Genomic DNA, 21,564 nt, shown 5'->3' with positions numbered 1-21,564 from the left:
GTGTTTGTTACAATTTTTATACAGGATTATTTGACACACCCCTAAGTCTCTTTTTAACTCTTGACCATTTTTGAATAGGTTTTTAGTCTAAGGGGTCCTGCTATTCTTGGCTCTCAGCCCACTACCTCATGTCAACAGAGATGTTACAGGTCTATGTCAGCAAAGTATAGATGCAACTTATGCAAAGGAACTAAGTGTTTACATACATTGTCATGAAAGCATAATAACTTGATAATATGTTACTCATTCTAACTTCTGACACATATAGCTTCATAGAAGTATTTAACATATATAATCAGTGCTTTACATATTCAGTTATTCTACACAATCAGTCACTCAGCCTTCTCCTAGTGTTGCTTCTGTGCAGGCACTCTCATCTTACACAGACATATCACTGTATTTTTAACACAGGCTGGCATGTTTGCTGCAAACACTACATACATTTTGAGAAGAGAAAATTAACTGCTTTACACTTAGAAAATACTTCACACAGAGAGAATAGAAATCTTCTTCATAATCTGTAAAACTTTTAATCCCCCAGCAGTTTTCTTCTGTTAGCTCTGGTCCTTCTCCATCTCACTCCACATTCCTCTTTATCTCTCTGTGTGTTTATGGCTCAAGCCGTTTTATGAGTGTGTGTAGCTCCATTAGGCTGCATTACCTCAAGAGCACGAGCAGAGACAGCAGAGCCTCCTTTCTGTTTACACACCCTCAGTCCTGCCACCTGTAGCAGATCTGTCTCTTCTGCTGGATCACACACATAAACACTGGCTCTGAACAGCTGGACGGGACTCAGAGACCCTCGCTATAACAGAAGGCTTTATATTACCTCTGATTCACTTTTGAAGTTTTTACACAGCATGTTTACATGGATAACAATATTCTGCCATTAACATGATTAAGACAATACTATTTGGGGTGAATTAGGATTAGGGCTGGGGCAATAAATCGATGCATTGAGATAATATGAGTTTGATTTTCAGAATGCATTGCGATTTTTCTGTTGATTCAATTCTGACTCTGAACTATCTGCCATACTCTGTCTCGTACCACCTGAACCTAAAATAACCATTTATGAAGTTATGCAAATGTTTAGGCATTGTATGCTTTTATTACATTTTTACATTTCTTTTTTTAAACCTGAACTTATCTTGACAAACTATTAATTATATTTTCTATAATTTCCAAGTGTACATTTTAAATTTGGGGTGACAGAATTACAAGAGTGTTCATAGTGAGCAGTGTTTACATTAATCCCACGGCATAAAAGCTGAGGTACAGTACATTTGAACAAATGACCTAGACTCTTATTCTTGAAGATTTGAGTGTAGAGTTAAAAACTAACCTAAAGAGCACCATCTGCTTTTAAAGCCTAGCCTAGCCCACCATCTATCTGTTGTTAATCGCTAGCCTAGAGCATCATCTTCTATTAAAACTAGTCTAGAGCACCATCTATTCCTAAAAACTAGCCTAAAGCTCCATCTGCTGTTAAAAAAACTAGTCTAGAGCATCATCTGCTGTTAAAAACTAGCCTAGAGCATCATCTGCTGTTAAAAACTAGTCTAGAGCATCATCTGCTGTTAAAAAAACTAGTCTAGAGCATCATCTGCTGTTAAAAACTAGTCTAGAGCATCATCTGCTGTTAAAAACTAGTCTAGAGCATCATCTGCTGTTAAAAACTAGTCTAGAGCGTAATCTGCTGTTGAAAACTAGTCTAGAGCATCATTTGCTGTTAATAACTAGCCTAGAGCGTCATCTGCTGTTAAAAACTAGTCTAGAGCATCATCTGCTGTTAAAAACTAGTCTAGAGCGTCATCTGCTGTTAAAAACTAGTCTAGAGCATCATTTGCTGTTAATAACTAGCCTAGAGCGTCATCTGCTGTTAAAAACTAGCCTAGAGCATTATCTGCTGTTAAAAACTAGTCTAGAGCATCATTTGCTGTTAAAAACTAGCCTAGAGCACCATTTGCTGTTAAAAACAATTCTAGAGCACCATCTGATGTTAAAAACTAGCCTAGAGCTCCATCTCGTGTTAAAAACTAGTCTAGAGCATTATCTGCTGTTAAAAACTAGTCTAGAGCGTAATCTACTGTTAAAAACTAGCTTAGAGCACAATCTGATATCAAAAACTAGCCTAGAGATCCATCTGCTGTTAAAAACTAGCCAAGAGTGCCATCTGCTGTTAAAAATTAGCATAGAGCACCATCTGTTATGGATGCTAAAACTAAGCTCATAAGCAATTCTAGAGTCATAATGCATTCCAAGAATCGGTCCTCACATCACTAATCATCTCAGCTCTATTCAGAATCAGTTCATGTAAACAGGATTCTTGATGTACTTAATCTGACCAAAGTCATACTCGGAAGTAAACACAAATAGAATTCAGATGCTTTCTAATTTAATACAAAATTTCTTAACTCGTCAACTTTCCCTTTAAACGCACCCACATTCTTTAGCATATGTGTGGAATATGATTGCAGTTTACTGTGATCTATCTTTCTATTCACAGTTTAAGCCTTCAACTGTGCTTGGTTGGGAAAGTTCTAACTCAAGGTTGTTAATTTTTATGTGCTCTGTCCATCTTTCAGGATTGGATTATAGCTCCTGAAGGATACGCTGCATATTATTGCATGGGAGAATGTGCCTTTCCTCTCAACTCCTACATGAACGCCACAAACCACGCCATTGTACAGACATTGGTAAGCCTGTCGCTGTTCACACTTTACCTGTTTCGGTTAATTTATTTTGTAAATGTAATTATAGTGGAGAAAATGTACAATTTTTTTTGGGGAGATTTAGAGACATATTTCTCACATTTCAATATCACTGCTTAGTTTATTTCAATAAATAAATAAATAAATAAATATATATATATATATATATATATATATATATATATATATATATATATATATATATATATATATATATTTTATACAACAGTTCTGTCTGGTTCTCAAATCTGTTTGGCTGATAGCCATGCGAGATTTTGCAATATCTGAACTCTTTACCCTTTGTGTATTACTCCGCCCACATACAGCAGACACTACAGATCTTAAGTTTAAAAGATGCTTGCTCAGCTGTTCAGCTTATGATTTGAATCCAATGTGGAAGAAAGTAGTTCCACATACAAAAGGGTTTTTTAGGGTTTCCGTGTTTGATTTTGTTTTTATATACACAATTATGCCGTCAAACTGTTGTATAAACGCAATATCACACTCGTAGCAGTGCGATATGGCTGTATATCGGCACTGGTGGGGCACTAATCGCACGCCTCCCACCAGTGCCAATATACAGCCATATCGCACTGCTACTAGTGTGATATTGCTCATATATATATATATATATATATATATATATATATATATATATATATATATATATATATATATATATATATATAGAGAGAGAGAGAGAGAGAGAGAGAGAGAGAGAGAGAGAGAGATACAGTTGAAGTCAGAATTATAAGCCCCCCTGTTTATTTTTTACCCCAATTTCTGTTTAACAGAGAGAAGCTTTTTTTCCAACACATTTCTGAACATAATAGTTTTAATAACTCATTTCGGTAACAGTTATAATAACTACACACTATGAATCATTTATTAAGCATTAGCATGTAGTGAATTCATTGTTTGTTAAGCATTAACTCCACAACTGTAGCTACAAATAGCTGTGTAGCTGTGTTCTTGATTTACAACCACATTTATAATGTGCTTAATTGTATTTTCATCCTTTGTTAATGATTTGTTTCTCATTACTAAATTAAGAATTGCATAGTTTACAAACCATTTGTATTTGAGAGTTTTTAAGGTCATTCAGAATGAGTTATAAATGATGAATAAACTATTGAAATTAACGTTTATACGTCTTATTATTCAGACATATATTAATTGTTGCTATATATGTTAATAAATGCGTTTTTAACTCAACTTCATGCAGTTTTGTGACCTAATCTAAAGTGAGGACCATTAATGCTTTATAAATCCCTTATAAATGACTTATTACAGAACTCAGTATCAAATGAACAATAATCTTTGCAATCTTATCTAAAAAGTAAAATTACTGTAAAGTTTAACGTTTGCTGAATAACACGGAGTGTCAAAATACGACATACAATTGTATAAAACAACAACAATCTAATAATTGAACAGTATAATAGATTGCAATGTTTAAACTGTAGAGTGATTTAATTTTAGATAAGGTTGCAAAGATTTATTTTTATTTGATACAGTTTCATTTGTGTATCTTCAAACGAGTAGAAATGAATAATGTGGTTTATGTCCTTTTTTCCTGTTTAAATTTTACTGACTTTAATGGTCATTTATAATGGATTTGTATAGTACTGTACAAAGAGCCCTAGCTTTAGATTAGATTACAAAACTGGATGACGTTGAGTTAATAAAGCATTTATTAACAAACAAATTAACTATTAGTATAAACCTGAATAATAGGGATTATAAATGTTGATTTAAATAGTTAATTAATTATTTACAAACTCATTCTGAATGATCTTAAAAACCACCAGCTATGCCTAAATAACTGCTTTGTAAGTAATGCAATACTATAATTTAGTAATGAAAAATAAATCATCAACTAAGTATGAAAATACAATTATTAAGCGCATTATGAATGTGGTTATAAATCAAAAACACAGCATTTGTAGCTGCTGTTATAAACTGCTTAGTAACGTTAATAATGCAAAGTTATTGGTTTGCAATATTGAAATCACTATTTGCTTATGCTCAATAAATAGTTCATAGTGTGTAGTTATTATAAAGTGTTACCCTCATTTCTAATAACTGATTTATTTTATCTTTGCTATGATGACAGTAAATAGTATTAGACTAGATATTTTTCAAGACACTTCTATACAGCCTAAAGTGACATTTAAAGGCCTAACTAGGTTAATTATGTTAGTCTGGTTTGGGTAATTAGACAAGTTATTGCATAATGATGGTTTGTTCTGGAGACTACTGAAAAATAAAACTTAAAGGGGCTAATAATTTTGTCCTTAAAATGGTACAAATAGTCTATCAGTCAAAATTATCATCCCCCCCCTTTTATATATATATATATATATATATATATATATATATATATATATATATATATATATATATATATATATATATATATATATATATATATATATATATATATATATATATATATATATATATATTAGGGATGTGCGGAGCAGCCGGTATTTGTATTTGTATTTGTATTTGTTGAGGGGGGAAAAGTATTTGTATTTGTATTTGTATTCGAGTAAAATTCAAAATGGCGCAAAAATATATATTTTTTCTATTACACTTCTAATTTACGTTATAGTGAAAGTATTGTTTAATTATACCCATTATATAAATTATAGATATGCAATATTGGTTGTTGTTTTTGAACATGTGATAAGAAATGTCATTGAAAAGATAATAACATAGAAGCCATTATCTCATCCATGGTTAAACCAACAACTAATAAAATACCATTGTGAATATTATGAACCCCACCACCACCGTTCTTGTTGAAGGACACTGAATAGACAGAATAAAAACAAATAATACTTCAAAAAACTGTTCTTCCTCTGAAAGAACTTCTTTCCAATGGACAGAATTCCAAAAACTAATATTAACTAAATAAATCTAAATAAAACCCTGCCCGGGACATCTGGCAGAACAAAAGTATTCTATATAATACTAAAAGATACAGCCCTGCTATTATCATCTGCCAGCCACAAAAAAGACACAAAGTTTGTTTGTTTGTTTATTTAGAGATATCTGCAAATATTTTTCAATGGAAGTCAATGGAGGAATATGACTAGTCAGTCATAATATATTTGCAGATATTTCCAATCTGAATTATAATTATGACAAGTCAAAATATAATTAGAGATATCTCTAAATATATTTATGGATAGTCTGAACAAGGTTTAAATGCTAAAACGGCTTGCCATACGCATAGTGGCACAGTGGAGATTTCTCTAGTTATATCGTTTCAGTCGTTTGTTATGCAGTGACATGCAGTCAAATATTTCGCCAAACAGTCCTTAGGGATGCGGTGACACGCTGTCAGATATTTTACCAAACAGATCCGCCACTTTTGGCGCGCATAAACAATCATAAAGCCCTCGTGCTGCAGGAATGAGGAGGTTTGCTGAAGCCGCGCAGCTGACGTGCAGTGAGGGTTTGCGTCTTTAATAAACTACGGCAGTTTGCGATCACTGAACAGTAAGAATGATTAATAAATCCATTTGAAACAGTCCCTTAAAAGTCACGTCTCGCTTTCAGTTTCGGGCTTTGGCGCGTTTTGCACTGAGCGTCTCTCTCTCTCTCTCTCTCTCTCTCTCTCTCTCTCTCTCTCTCTCTCACTCACTCACTCACTCACTCACTCACGCGGGCATGCACTGTGGTCTCAGGAGGAAACGCTGCTTTTTGATATAGTGTTTTTCTTGCTCCCGAATACAAATAATTTTTCAAGTATTTGTTCGAATCAAGTATTCGTAAAAACACGCTATTCGTGCCTTTCCGAATAACGTATTCGGGTTCGGCTCCACCCTTAATATATATATATATATATATATATATATATATATATATATATATATATATATATATATATATATATATATATATAAATATATTTCCTAATATGTTTAACAGAGCAAGGAAATTTTCACAGTATGTCTAATAACATTTTTTCTTCTGGAGAAAGTCTCATTTGTTTTATTTAGGCTAGAATAAAAGCAAAATTAGTATTTTTAAAAAACATTTTAAGGGCAAAATTATTATCCCCTTTAAGCTTTACATTTTTTCAATAGTTATTTTAATATAGTCAGTCGTGAACTGAAGTGGGCCGGTCTAAGGCTTGAAACTCCAGGGCTGAAAAGTAGTCCCTCTCCGGCTTTGCTCCTGGGATGCTCTCCAGAAATGTATGTAATCAGAATGAGCCAGGGTTGAGTTTTTCGCATTATAATGCAGACAAACGCTTTTTCCTATAGATCTGTTTGATTCTTTCACCAGTATAATCTCAGATGATTAAGATGCTGATTTAGTGTTCACATGCTAATAATGATAGAGTGGAAATAACTTGGATGTTGATAAAATGTTGTTGTGTTTTTAAACTGAGGAGAAAGTCCAATTAACCAATTTAAATGTGCCTTATCTTGAAAAAAGGTGGATTCTTTTACCCGTTTGATTATACCAACATGATGGTCACGTCATGTATGAAGGATCTCATTTTAACAAGAAATAGATGTTGTTTAACAAGAAAATTGTCATTTTAATGAGACAATTAAGTTGGATTAACAAGAAAAATATGTCGTTTTAATGAGATAATTGTATCGTTTACCTAAACAACATCTCGTTATAAGCAGAAAAGATGCAGCTTTTTGTTTTTATGATTAAAGATGTAATTTTAATGAGAAAAGATCTCATTATTATGACATAATTGAGGGATATAAATAATATGTGTGTGGCAGCAGTGAATCACCATACTACAATGCCCAATTCCTTATCAGAAGAAATAATCAAAAGACATGAGCATGTTGTGTGGCGGGAGAACCTGTCTAAAGCTCACTTTAATGATGATATAAAGTTTTGTTTGATTGAGCCTGGTGGAGAACATTATGTTCATCGTCAAAATGTGGAAAGAGTGAATCCAAAGTGTGTACAGATGTCTATAAAGGTGGAGGTAAAGTGCCCACCTTTTGCCTCCACACTTCATACTTCTTTTAAGGGATGCACCGACACTATTTTTTTGCAATCGATCTTGATATCAAAATATCAAAACCGAATCAGATCCGATCCCGATACTGTGCCTTTTTTTATTATTTATAATTTTTTTATGAACATAATTCACTGTAAGAAAAAAAATCGTAAAAAAAGGTCAAATGACTGACAGCTACGGGTGCCAAACAAAAACCATAAAATTACGGTAAAATGTCTTTGTTGAAATAAAGTGCAAAAAATAATAAATTTACAGATATTTTCATTTAAATGTTTACAGAAAAACACTATAATATTACAGACTTTTCCTAGATTATTACGATCAAATCCATTCAATAATGTTACACACTAAGTGCGCTCACATGCACCTGTTCCGGATTCCGCTGATTGCACACACACAGTCGGAGGATCATTATGAACTGATTACATGCACTTTAAAAGCAGCATAGACCAATTGCTTAGTCTTGTTATACTAAATGGCTTCAAAACATTTGGGATATGGTAGGCCTACATGACAATTTTCTAGTGCTTTATAATAGGCTACCTTCATAGCTTTTGTTGGCTTATAAATTACACAGAACATAGCGCACGTGCAAGATCGGTTTTGGATCGGTACCAGCTGGCCGATACCCGATCCAGCAAAAATATGCAGTATCTAACCGATAGCCGATACAAGTATCAGGATCAGTGCATTCTTTTTGACTGCTGTGACCATCACAAATTTTGTTTGTATAAACTAAATCATCAGCCCCTTTCACACATACAGACTTTTCCGGAAAATAACCGGCAATTTTTCGGAAAGGGATCATATGTGAGCAGGCCCTTTTGAAAAATACCAGTAAATTTGATCACTGTCATTGTATATAAAAATAGTAGGTTATAATAGGTTGTAAACAGTTGAAGTCAGAATTATTAGGCCCCCCTGAATATTTTTCCCCAATTTTGAAAAGATATTTTAATACATTTCTAAACATAAAAGTTGTACTATTACCTGATTTATTTTGTCTTTGCCATAATGACAGCACATAATATTTTTCTAGATATTTTTCAAGATATTTGTATTGAGTTTAAAGTGACATTTAAAAGCGTAACTAGGTTAATTAGGCAGGATAGGGTAATTAGGCAAGTCATCGTATAATGATTGTGTTGTTTGTTCTGTACAAATATATATAAAAAAAAAACATCTGTATTTTTAAGTAAGTGTGCTCTTTTATTTTGCTTTTATTCTTGCCATAATAAAAATAATATTTTTAGAGCAACCCATGTTCTATTTTCATTAACATTTTAATAAACCTGGTGAGTATAAAAGCCTCATCTGTTTCATGAGGGTGAGCGCGCAGTCATTGAAGGTGCGCAATGCGGCGCCAGGCAAAAGTATAAATCTAGCTTTATGCAATATTTTACTGTTTTTAAAGTAGCATTGTGAAAATTACTGTATATTTTACAGTAAAGATATACAGTGCTGTAAATTCAAGCAGTAAGGTAATTGGTGCTGTGAATGTAAATACAGTATTTTTGCTGTAATTGATTTACAGTAAGTTACTGGTGAACTGAACTGTAATATAAACTGAACCTTACTGTAGGACAGTTATGCAGTTTGTTACTATAATTTAAAGTTGCATTGTGAAAATTACTGTATATTTTACAGTAAAGATATACAATGCTGTAAACATATACACAGTAAGGTAATTGGTGCTGTGAATGTAAACAGTATTTTTGCTGTAATTGATTAACAGTAAATTACTGGTAAACTGAACTGTAATATAAACTGAACCTTACTGTAGGACATTTTTGCAGTTTGTTACTGTAATATAAAGTTGCATTGTGAAAATTACTGCAAATTTTACGGTAAAAATATGCAATGCTGTAAATACATACACAGCACAGTAAATTATGCTGTAAATGTAAATACAGTATTTTGATTTACAGGAAGTTACTGGTGAACTGAAATGTAATATAAACTGAACCTTACTGTAGGACAGTTATGCAGTTTGTTACTGTAATTTAAAGTTGCATTGTGAAAATTACTGTATATTTTACAGTAAAGATATACAATGCTGTAAACATATACACAGTAAGGTAATTGGTGCTGTGAATGTAAACAGTATTTTTGCTGTAATTGATTAACAGTAAATTACTGGTAAACTGAACTGTAATATAAACTGAACCTTACTGTAGGACATTTTTGCAGTTTGTTACTGTAATATAAAGTTGCATTGTGAAAATTACTGCAAATTTTACGGTAAAAATATGCAATGCTGTAAATACATACACAGCACAGTAAATTATGCTGTAAATGTAAATACAGTATTTTGATTTACAGGAAGTTACTGGTGAACTGAAATGTAATATAAACTGAACCTTACTGTAGGACAGTTATGCAGTTTGTTACTGTAATTTAAAGTTGCATTGTGAAAATTACTGTATATTTTACAATAAAGATATACAATGCTGTAAATATATACACAGTAAGGTAATTGGTGCTGTGAATGTAAATACAGTATTTTTGCTGTAATTGATTTACAGTAAATTACTGGTGAACTGAACTGTAAAATAAACTGAACCTTACTGTAGGACATTTATGCAGTTTGTTACTGTAATTTAAAGTTGCATTGTGAAAATTACTGTAAATTTTACAGTAAAAATATGCAATGCTGTAAATACATACACAGCACAGTAAATGATGCTGTAAATGTAAATACAGTATTTTGATTTACAGTAAGTTACTGGTGAACTGAACTGTAATATAAACTGAACCTTACTGTAGGACATTTATGCAGTTTGTTACTGTAATTTAAAGTTGCATTGTGAAAATTACTGTATATTTTATGGTAAAGATATACAGTGCTGTAAATACATACACAGTAAGGTAATTGGTGCTGTGAATGTAAATACAGTATTTTTGCTGTAATTGATTAACAGTAAATTACTGGTGAACTGAACTGTAATATAAACTGAACCTTACTGTAGGACATTTATGCAGTTTGTTACTGTAATTTAAAGTTACATTGTGAAAATTACTGTAAATTTTACAGTAAAAACTATGCAATGCTGCAAATACATACATAGCACAGTAAATGATGCTGTAAATGTAAATACAGTATTTCGATTTACAGTAAGTCAGTGGTGAACTGAACTGTAATATAAACTGAACCTTACAGTAAGTCACTGTAGATTCTACAGAAAATTGTTAACAGTGTGTATATTCACACACTTTAATCATGCAGTTTAAATATTTGCTTACAATTTAGGACACATACTGTAAGAAAAAGTGCATTGTACACTTTGTGACTTTGTCCTATTTTCTTTTTTTGTCATCTCAGGTTCACTTCATCAACCCTGAAACAGTTCCAAAACCATGTTGCGCTCCTACCCAACTCCACGCCATCTCCGTCCTGTATTTTGACGACAGCTCCAACGTCATCCTGAAGAAATACCGCAACATGGTGGTCAGAGCGTGTGGATGCCACTAGAGTCCTGTCACACATATGCATAGACAATCATTACATCCATATAGACAATGCAAACACACACAAACACGCATGACTGATCCTCATTTATAAAAATGGCGCCCTCCCAAGATCCCACCAAAACGATATGAAGATCTCAGGCCAAACCAAGACCGTATACCAAGGACAAAATGAAGACTTTCGATTGGCCAGGATTGCAAAAGGAAGTTACAGATAACCTCTCTTTTTTACACACACACACACACACACACACACACACACACACACACACACACACACACACACACACACACACACACACACACACACGCACACACACACACACACACACACGCACACACACACACACACACACACAGACACGCACCAACACATGTATGCACACATTTACATACTTCTATATACTTGTGCTTTCTACTGTGTAAATAGTTTTTCAATGACAAAGTATTTATTTTCCAACACGAACTCTAAAACATGCTTGTCTTTTTGTGTTTTTTTTAAATGCGTGTCATCATTGACTCATTTACCATTGATGAAGAAATGTATATATATATATACACTACCTGGCAAAAGTCTTGTCGCCTATGCAAGTTTTAGGAACAACAAAAAGTAACTTGACTTCTAGTTGATCATTTGGTATCAGAAGTGGCTTATTTGAAAGGCCTCTAGATTACGCCTATTTTACCAAAATAAAACATGATCATACCTTGATTTTCAATTATTTCAAGACTTAATAGAAATAATGCACAGGTTAGAATATAAAATCATGCTGCAGTGGAAAAAGAATTCATATTTTGTATGACTACTATGAGCTTGAAGGACTGCATCCATACATCTCTGCAATGACTCAATGTATTAATAAGGTCATCTAAAATGGCAAAGAAGCGTTCTTGCAGGACTCCCAGAGTTCATCAAGATTCTTTGGATTCATCTTCAATGCCTCCTCCTTCATCTTACCCCAGCCATGCTCAATAAGGTTCATGCCTGGTGACTGGGCTGGCCAATCCTGGAGCACCTTGACCAGGCACGTGCACACATAGGGCTCAACCTGTGCAGTGCACATGCCCTTTTTAGTCTTGGATAGAAAGTGCCCTTCCAAAATGATCAAAAGTGCCCCCGCGACACCCCCCTCCCCCGCTTTACAGTACGCGCGCGACAACACCGCTGATCAGAACGCGCGACAACACCGCTCTTCAGTACGCACGCGACAACAACAACAACCGCGCGGCAACAACCCCCCCCCACCCCACTCTTCAAAAAATGTATCCTGCACATGCCCTTTGGACAGTCTCAGAACGGGCCTGACCTTGACCTTCTTTAATTGATGTAGAGGCTGAAGTATGAAAAGGAGCGCTAACATCTCCTGTGGGTTTGTAATGTAATGGGCAGCACAGATCTCTCGCACAGCCCCATACTGAATGTAACCCCAAACCATGATTTCTCCTTTACCAAACTTGACTAATTTCAGTAAGAATCAATGTGGGTTCCAGTAGGTCTTCTGCAGTATTTGTGATGATTGGGATGCAGTTCAAGAGATGATACATCAGAAAAATCAACCTTCTGACAAAAAAAAAAAAAAAAATCAATAAATATCATTTTAGGAATAAGTATTACAGTCTCAAAATGACTTTTGCTGTTTATTCGAAAGTACTTATTTAAAATAAGCTGAAACAACACATTTATTTAGTTTTGGGCGGACAACTTAATTGTTTTATGTTCAATCAACTTAAATTTGCAAATAAAAACTAATAACTTATTCCAATGGAAGCTAATTTCACATAATCTACTTCAACACAATACTACAACACAATCCTTGAGATTTAAATGGGACAACTTCATTGTTTTATGCTAAATCTGTTTATATTTATTAAGTTAATTTGATTTATGTTGGGACAACATTAATTATCTGTGTGGATGGCAATTTTACAGTGAAATAGGAAATCAAGTTATAAACAAATGCAAAAATGTACATTTAAATATGAAAATTTTTGGTGGGTTCAAAATTAACTACAGTTGGAGAATTATTAGCCCCCCTGAATTATTAGACCCTTGTTTTTTCCCCCTAATTTCTGTTTAACAGAAAGAAGATTTTTTTCAACACATTTCTAAACACAATAGCTTTAATAACTTATCTCTAATAACTGATTTATTTTATCTTTGCCATGATGACAGTAAATAATATTTGACTAGAAAATTTTCAGGAAACTTCTATACAGCTTAAAGTGACATTTAAAGGCTTAACTAGCTTAATTAGGTTAACTAAGTAGGTTGGGGTAATTAGGCAAGTTATTGTATAATTAGATTAAACTTTATTGTCATTACACATGTACAAGTGCGATGCAACAAAATGCAGTTAAGGTCTAACCAGCAGTGCAATAACAGCAAGTGTAGGATACAGGTATAAGTTATTAAGTGCAGTTATAGAAAACCTACAGTCATATTTACAGATGGATGTACTATGAACATTATGTACAGGTTGGATTAGCTATGAACAGAGTTTTACAATAGATGCATATACAGTATGTACAGATTGCTATTAATAATCAGAAGTGTGCAGATAGATAAACATAATTACAAATGTATATGTGCAGTGGGTGTGTTCATAATTACTAATGTCCATGTGCAGTGTGTATGTACAGTTCAAATAAGTGAATCAGTGCAATTTTTAAGTGTGCAAATGTTAAATAGTGCAGTAAATGTGAGGAGTATAAGTTAGAGGAGAGTGGGGGGTGTCTTAGAGGGGCAAAAGAGTCAGTGGGGGGCAGAGTTCAGGAGGGAGACAGCTCAGGGAAAAAAGCTGCTCCTCAGTCTGCTGGTTTTTGTCCAGGGGAGCCTGAAGCGCCTGCCAGAAGGCAGCAGCAAAAACTGTCTGTGAGCAGGGTGAGAGGGATCCTTCAGAATACTGCGTGCTCGGCGCAGACAGTGTTTCTTCTGGATGTCCTCTATGGCTGGCAGTGTTGTCCCTGTGATGCGTTGGGCAGTTTTCACCACCCGCTGCAGTGCCTCTCGCTCAGCAACAGAGCAGCTTCCACACCAGACTGTGACCCAGTTTGTCAGGATGCTCTTTATTGTGCAGCGGTAGACGTTCACCAAGACAGCTGATGAAAGCTGGTTCTTCTTAAGTTGCCTTAAGAAAAATAGGTGCTGGTGAGCCTTTTTGATCAGGTGGTCCAGGAAAGGTCCCTAATGATGGTTTGTTCTGTAGACTTCTGAAAAAATATAGCTTGAAGGGGCTAATAATGTTGACCTTAAAATAGTTTTTAAAAAAATTAAAACTGCTTTTATTCTAGCCAAAATAAAACAAAGATTTTCTCCAGAAGAAAAAAATATTATAAGACATACTGTGAAAACTTTTTATGCTCTGTTAAACATCATTTTGGAAATATTTAAAAATGTTAAAAAAAAACTTAAATGTGGGCTAATAATTCTGACTTCAACTGTAAGCAACAACTCAATTGTTTAACTTTAAACTCAAAGTACTTGTTTAAAACAAAAGCATGAGTTTGTTTGGATCTCCAGCATTACCTAATATCTGTCATTTGACTTGCTTGTGTTGTGTTGAATGTCCAGCACATTGCCTTCTGCTGTTTTTCCACAGAGGGGCATTTATTAGGAGCATGTGAGGTGAGGATATCATTCCCGGCACTGATAGTGTTTTACTGCAGGCTCGGCCCAATAAATAAGTTTGAATAAACACAGGCTGTTCTTTGAGTACAGCGAGCACCTCGTAGCCCAGCCGTGATCCTGAGACCTTCGGCCCCCATGTGCGTGAGTGTGTGTTACTTAGGACATGACCACACGACATCTCTCAGTTTACTCGCATCTTTTATGTTCGTTCAACAAATCATCCTATTCATACACACAAAAATGACTTTTGCTGCTTGCTCAATCTACTTAATTAAAACAAGTTGAAACAACACAATTCTGAAGGTTTTATCTTATACTAAATTTCTAAAAACAAATTTAACTTAATTGATTTGTGTTGGGACAACATGAAGGAATTGTGTGGAACCCAGTATTTTTACAGTGCATGCAATATAATCATCTAGAGTTCATTACTGGTGCCCACATTTTCAACTGTGCTGTATCAATTAATATTTTATCGAATAAATTATTCTTACAAGTGTATTGGAGGCCAGCTAGTAGGTGCTGTGCAGGTAAACCTCACTCCTCTGACCTCTAAAGGTGCTCTAGCGACAGACATTAGGGGCCATGGTCTTCAGCCTCATTGTTAGAACAACTGATTCCCATGCGGAAGGTCGTTGGTTCGATACCAGCTCGGAGTGGATTGGGTGGCGTAGGACCGGCGGGGTTACATTGGTGCCGTGACCCGGATGGGAATGAGGTTTGGGGGGGGTGAATGTAATGGAGGCCAGCTAGTAAGTGCTGTGCAGGTAAACCTCACTCCTTTGACCTCTAAAAGGTGCTCTAGCGACAGATGCTAGGGGCCATGGTCTTTAGCCTCCTTGTTAGAGCAACTGACTCCCATGTGAAAGGTTTCCGGTTTGATAAAAGCTCGGAGCGGGTTGGTTGGGTGGCGTAGGACCGGCAAACACACACACACACACACGTTGAAAAACTTTGAAAGCCTATAGTCAATACATAGAGTCAGGTCTAAATAATATTGGGACATCGACACAATTCTAAAATTTTTGGCTCTACAATGGATTTGAAATGAAATGAAGATGTGCTTTATAGAGCTGCACAATAAATAAAATAATATTGCAATCTCGATTAGATTTAACTCGTTTTATTATAAGTAGAATAGAATTATTTATAAAAACCAGTAGACTTACACATATTATTACTGTTGTTTTACCATGTTTGAAAAAAAAAAACTATAAAAATTGCCGACTCATATTAACCTTTATTTTACATCTACAGAATCGTAAAATTTGTGCTCTTTATTTTAAGCAAAAAAAAAATCGCGATTCTCATTTTAGCCAGAATCGTGTAGCTCTAGTGCTTTAACTGCAGACTGTCAGCTTCAATTTGAGAGTATTTACATTCAAATCGGGTCAACGGTGTAGGAATTACAACAGTTTGCATTTGTGCCTCTCACTTGTTAAGGGACCAAAAGTTATGGGACAATTGGCTTCTTAGTTGTTTCATGGCCAGGTGTGTGTGCTATAGAGCCAAAATATTTATATTTAAATATATAGAGCCCAATATTTATGGACCTGACTGTAACTGATGCTTTACTAGCTTGAGCTGGCTTACTAGAAATTAAAAGTCCAGGTGCATGTAGCCCATAAAACCACACTTGTGACATTTAAAATCACATTGTGAGGTGAGAACATCTCAATTACAAGAAAGTCGCTGTAAAATTGAAAATAACAGTTGACTTTTTGTATTTAGACCACCAAACCCAAACCCTTACCAAGACCCCCTCCTCTTCCTCCTGCTCACCTCATTTCTGCTTTCTCTTTTTGTCCACTCTCAACATCCTGTTTATAGCAGATTCTGTTTCAGATTAGCGTTAGCCCCATGCCACCCGCAGACACCCAAATGCAGACCATGTGTGTGTGCGTGTGTGTGTGTGTGCGAGGTCATGGGCCGTGCTCCCCACTTTCTCTACTTTCCACTCATGTGCCTCAGACTGAAGCTCCGCTGCTCTCCACAACATCGGGTCATAGGTTAATGGGGTGGTAATGTGGGACTAAGAGGGAAAAATCTCCTCTCGGTCCCCCGACCCCTTCGCCAACTCCCAAAAAACCATTAAGATCTCAGTCTGCAAGCGCTGTCATCTTTCAGCACGCCGAACGTGGACTTCCTCTTGGTGTCATGTTGTTTTATGACCTGCTCTTCTGGGTCTCCTGCTCTATCCCGACCCTGAAGAGGAGAAGGAGAAACGGAGAGTATTTATTTCCACCTCAAGAGCTGATCTTTGACCTCTGCCAGTCCAAGAGAAGGCGCGCACACACATATATAGACACACACACACACAAGCAAAATTTGAAGGTGGGTATGAGGTGACTTTTTTTAAATAATAAAAATCCATTTTTGTTTTGTCAAGAAAAATGTCTATTGTGCTTAAAGGTTCACGAAACCCTCGAGAACTTTTTTAGAGATTTTAACAGATTTGTGTTTTGAGCATACATGTCAAACCTCCCGTTTTTCCCAGGATTCTCCTGTATTTTGCAGTTCTTTCCCACTATCATCCCGTAAAGGTATTTGCCCGTATTTCTCCCGTTAATTTCAGTGTTTCTCTGAAGGGTGGCAAGAAACATTTGAGTCGAGCCTCCCTATACGCAACCCATACCCCCCAACCACTAGGGGCCGCCCCTTGCTCCTAAATGTTAGTCTGTTCTGTGCTTTTGCTTTGTTTAGGCACGAAAACACTTTGAAATAAATATAAAAATGGCACGATTTCCTTTCCTTTTCATAACAGGTGCCGTCACCCCTTTAATGCAATCCTCAAAACAGTCGTATAATGGTGCATGACTGTCAGCTTACGCACTCTATAGTGTTAAATAGACTCTGTTTCCCAAATGGACTCTGTATACGTGATTTGAAGCGGAGCGAAAGTGGCTTTTGGGTGCGTGTATAAACAAAAATATATCATGAGGCGCCGTGTAGGATTTAAATCAAACTTCGCTTATCAACACACTCATAAAACATGTGCATATACACCTATAAATTACTCGCATATACACCTATACTATTGGATGTTCAAAACAACATATATGAAACTTGCGCAGATACATATAACTTTCACGTATACATACACCCACATACACACGCACATACATATAAACTCAATCCTTGCATTTATTTCCAAACAAAATGCAACATTCCCATGACGTTGAGGTACAACCTCAATCTGACACGTTGAAGTCTTGTGCCTGCTGTGTGTTTAAGGCCATTTTGGTCATCATACAGTAAACATCTGTCATCTTCTCATCAGTGACATGCATCTAAACAGTCTCCGGGTCAATGTGTGTAACGATTTTGAACATCTTTTTGGACACTTTTAATGCTTCCAAACAATTTGTTGCAATTATAAAGCGCCCACGTCTTACGGTTGTTCATTATGATGCGATTTACCTCTTTACTTCTATGTGCTATTTGATTGGATTGGAATCAGATTTTTTAAATCCCCACAGACAAGAAAAAATAAAGTAGTGACTGCAGGCTAAAGGAAAGTAGTGAAGTAAACAACCCAGACTCATTGTGGAAACGTAGCTCCGCGGACGTTTTTGGAGAGTGCAAAATACATCCCGGGAGGTATGTATTTGTGCAGTTTTTGTTTTCGCGAATCCACGAGAGGCCGTCTCGAAAGTCTCTCGGGAGCACGCTGTTCTCGCGTGAAAAGCCGCCAGAGGCCGATGTCGAGCGACCGTCTGTCCGACTGACTGAATGACTGAACGATCGACTGGGGGGGACCAGCCAATCGGCCAATCCAGCCACCCTCCTCCTCCTCCTTCCCTAAACCCAAGCGACGATTTACAAAAGCCGTCCAGAAAACAAAAGCAAAATCCCTCGTCCGATTGTGACCGCGTTTTCAGATTTCACTGCATTCTCGCCCCGTCACAAATTCGTTTGCTTTTATATTTTTGGATTCTTTTTTTCATCTTACCTGATTTCTGGTACCGCTCTTCCCCGTCGCCGCGGGTGGCTCCTCCTCCTCTGGGCCTCCGCCCTGCCGACGTAACACTAGGAGCTAAGCGGACAAACTGGTTGTGGCGGGAAAGTCCTCTACACGGAGGTGAGCCATCACAGCTGGCGAGCGCGAAGAAGAGGAGCGGCGTCACACCACCCCGTAGGGTTCGAAAAAACAAAATGCGGCCATATGTACCTCCGGCCACGTAAATCACGGTCTCCAGAAATGTCCGCGGGGCTACATTTTCAGAATGAGCTTGGGTTGGAAGTAAAAGTACTGATACAGCACTATTAATATACTCAAGGTAGAGTAAAAATAAACATATTTAAAACTACTTAGTAAATTACTATTTCTGAGAAAAAAATACTTAATTACAGTAATTAGAGTATTTGTTATTTGTTAGATAGCACCACTGCTGCTGAACAGCAGAATAAAACATTTTTTTCCTCCTATACCAGCAGTGTGATGTTTGATCAATATCACATCAGCCACAAAACATTATAGTAAATAATAAAGTGTTTTTCAGCCATAATGTAAAAACCGGGGTTCCACACAATTCATGTATGTTATCCCAACACAATTGCTTTAAGTCAGGGGTGTCCAAACTTGGGGGGCCAGTGTCCTGCAGATTTTAGCTCCAACTTGCCTCAACACACCTGCATGGATGTTTTTAGAAAGCCTAGTAAGAGCTTGATTAGCTAGCCCAGGTGTGTCTAATTGGGGTTAAAACTACACTTTGCAGGACACCGGCCCTTCAGGACCGAGTGTGGACTTGTTTTTTTCCCCCACAAATTTAAGTTGATCAAACATAAAACATTTAAATTGTCCCAAACAAACCTCAAGAATTGTGTAGCTTTAGTCTATATTATAGTATTTACGGCAGCAAGGTGACGCTGTGGGTGAGCGCTCTCACCTCACAGAAAGAAGGTCGCTAGTTCGAGCCTAATTTATTGCAAATTGGGTAAGCTAAATTGTCCCTAGTGTATGTGTGTGAATGGAAGTGTATGGGTATTTCCCAGTGATGGGTTGCAGCTGGACGGGCATCTGCTGCATAAAACATATACTGGATAAGTTGGCGGTTCATTCCGCTGTGGAGACCCTAGATTAATAAAGGGACTAAGCTGAAAAGAAAATAACTGAATGAATGAATATTATACTATTTACAAAACATTGTTAATGAATGCTTCAGCATTCTGTGATATTCCCTACTGAGTGTAGAATGAAATACTATAGTATACTTAGGTTTTACTACAGTAAATGGGGGTGTACACTGAAAAAAAAGATTTCTGCAAAACTGTTGCAAACAATTTATATGGGCTGAATTTAAACAAACTAATTACATTTAGTAGTGTTCAACTTAAATTGTTTGTTTGAATTCAGCCCAAATAAACTGTAAACAACTTAAAACAATTTAGTGAATACAAGAACAAGGAATTATCTTTGAATCATTTTTTTGTCAAAAAATTACATGACAAAAAAGTGATGACGACAGTTTTTAAAAAAAGTAACTTATTTTAATCAGCTAATCAGGTTTCATATTTTTTATGATAAGGGATATTTTTAATCAGTATGATTGATGTTGAAATGACTAGAAAAGCTGATTCAACAACAACAACAACAATAACAGCAACAAAAACAATAATAACAGCAACCACCACCACCACCACAACAACAAATAACGGTAATGTTGTTGTTTTTGTTGTAGAACTACATTATTGGGCAATTTGCTTATATTATTTACACAATTCCTTCATATTGTTTCAACACAAATCATTTTTTACTATCAAGTTAACTTAATTGTTTTATGTTTAATCTTATCTACACTTACATTTGTAAAAACTATTAAGTTGTTTAAAAAAACTAAATCATTGTGTTGTTTCAACTCATTTTAAATAAGTAGTTCGAACAAGCAGCGAAACATATGCAACTCTAGTATTACCACAACAGATTAATTTAATCACTGTAGTGTGGTATAAAACTATTTAGTATTTACTATAAATTACAACAGTATTTTTTACATGGCACATTTGATGATTTAGTTCAAAGCAGATTTATTAAGGTATTACCATGTTGAGATCACATGAACAAACCATTTCAGTTTTGATTCAAGTTTCATAATATGCAAAATGTAATGAGCTCTTTAATCCTTTAAATATGACTTAATAGCATTGTTACAACATAGTGCCTATAATAATCTTCAGAGGTTTGGGTTTATACTTTATACTCTCTCGTGCTGTCTCTCATCATATAATATATATTAACATACATATTCTATCACTATATGATATAATGACATGAGAGCACGACGGTGTGGAATATAATAATTTTTAGCGAGGACAAAAAAAACCATCCTAGCATTTTCACAAAGCACGTAACCAACCGTTTTGATAATGCTGGCCTCTACTGGTCAACAGGCTTAATTACAGAGTCAGTCGGTTCACTCAACAATATGAGTTTTGGTTTATTTTATAAATGTAATATGTATGCAAAATCAATTACAAATAAAGTTGAATAAAACTTAATAAAATAAAAGGCTATTTATGCATAAGAAAATAAATAGGTAAATTACAATTATGACATTATTATAATTATGAACAAAACATCAAACAAATGTCTCATAATTATGACTTGGTAATTAGGTAACATTAAAACTGTCTATGTCTGCAAATATTTATTTATAAATTATATTTATAATATTGTAAAAAAATATTAAATTATACAATAATCATCATTTTGTTTTTTTATCTCATATATATGGCTTTTCATGCCT

General features: G+C 35.4%; 2 protein-coding genes across 3 annotated transcripts in view; one reads left to right on the top strand and one right to left on the bottom strand.

Annotated features, from left to right (window-relative positions):
- bmp7b (bone morphogenetic protein 7b) overlaps positions 1-11,666 on the top strand; it is a 97,134-nt gene extending 85,468 nt beyond the window's left edge. The window contains 3 exon segments of one of the 2 annotated variants that reach the window (NM_001077146.2): positions 2,589-2,699; positions 11,045-11,494; positions 11,551-11,666. In NM_001077146.2, the coding sequence (NP_001070614.2) occupies positions 2,589-2,699; positions 11,045-11,194 (261 nt within the window). In that variant the 3' untranslated portion in view covers positions 11,195-11,494; positions 11,551-11,666. 2 annotated transcript variants of the gene reach the window in all.
- zmp:0000001139 overlaps positions 1-21,564 on the bottom strand; it is a 308,609-nt gene that overhangs the window by 5,791 nt on the left and 281,254 nt on the right. The window lies entirely within an intron of this gene.

This window comes from Danio rerio, chromosome 23 (assembly GCF_049306965.1).
Source record: "Danio rerio strain Tuebingen ecotype United States chromosome 23, GRCz12tu, whole genome shotgun sequence".
Taxonomy (NCBI): Eukaryota; Metazoa; Chordata; class Actinopteri; order Cypriniformes; family Danionidae; genus Danio; species Danio rerio.
This window is presented reverse-complemented; position numbering and strand designations above follow the sequence as displayed.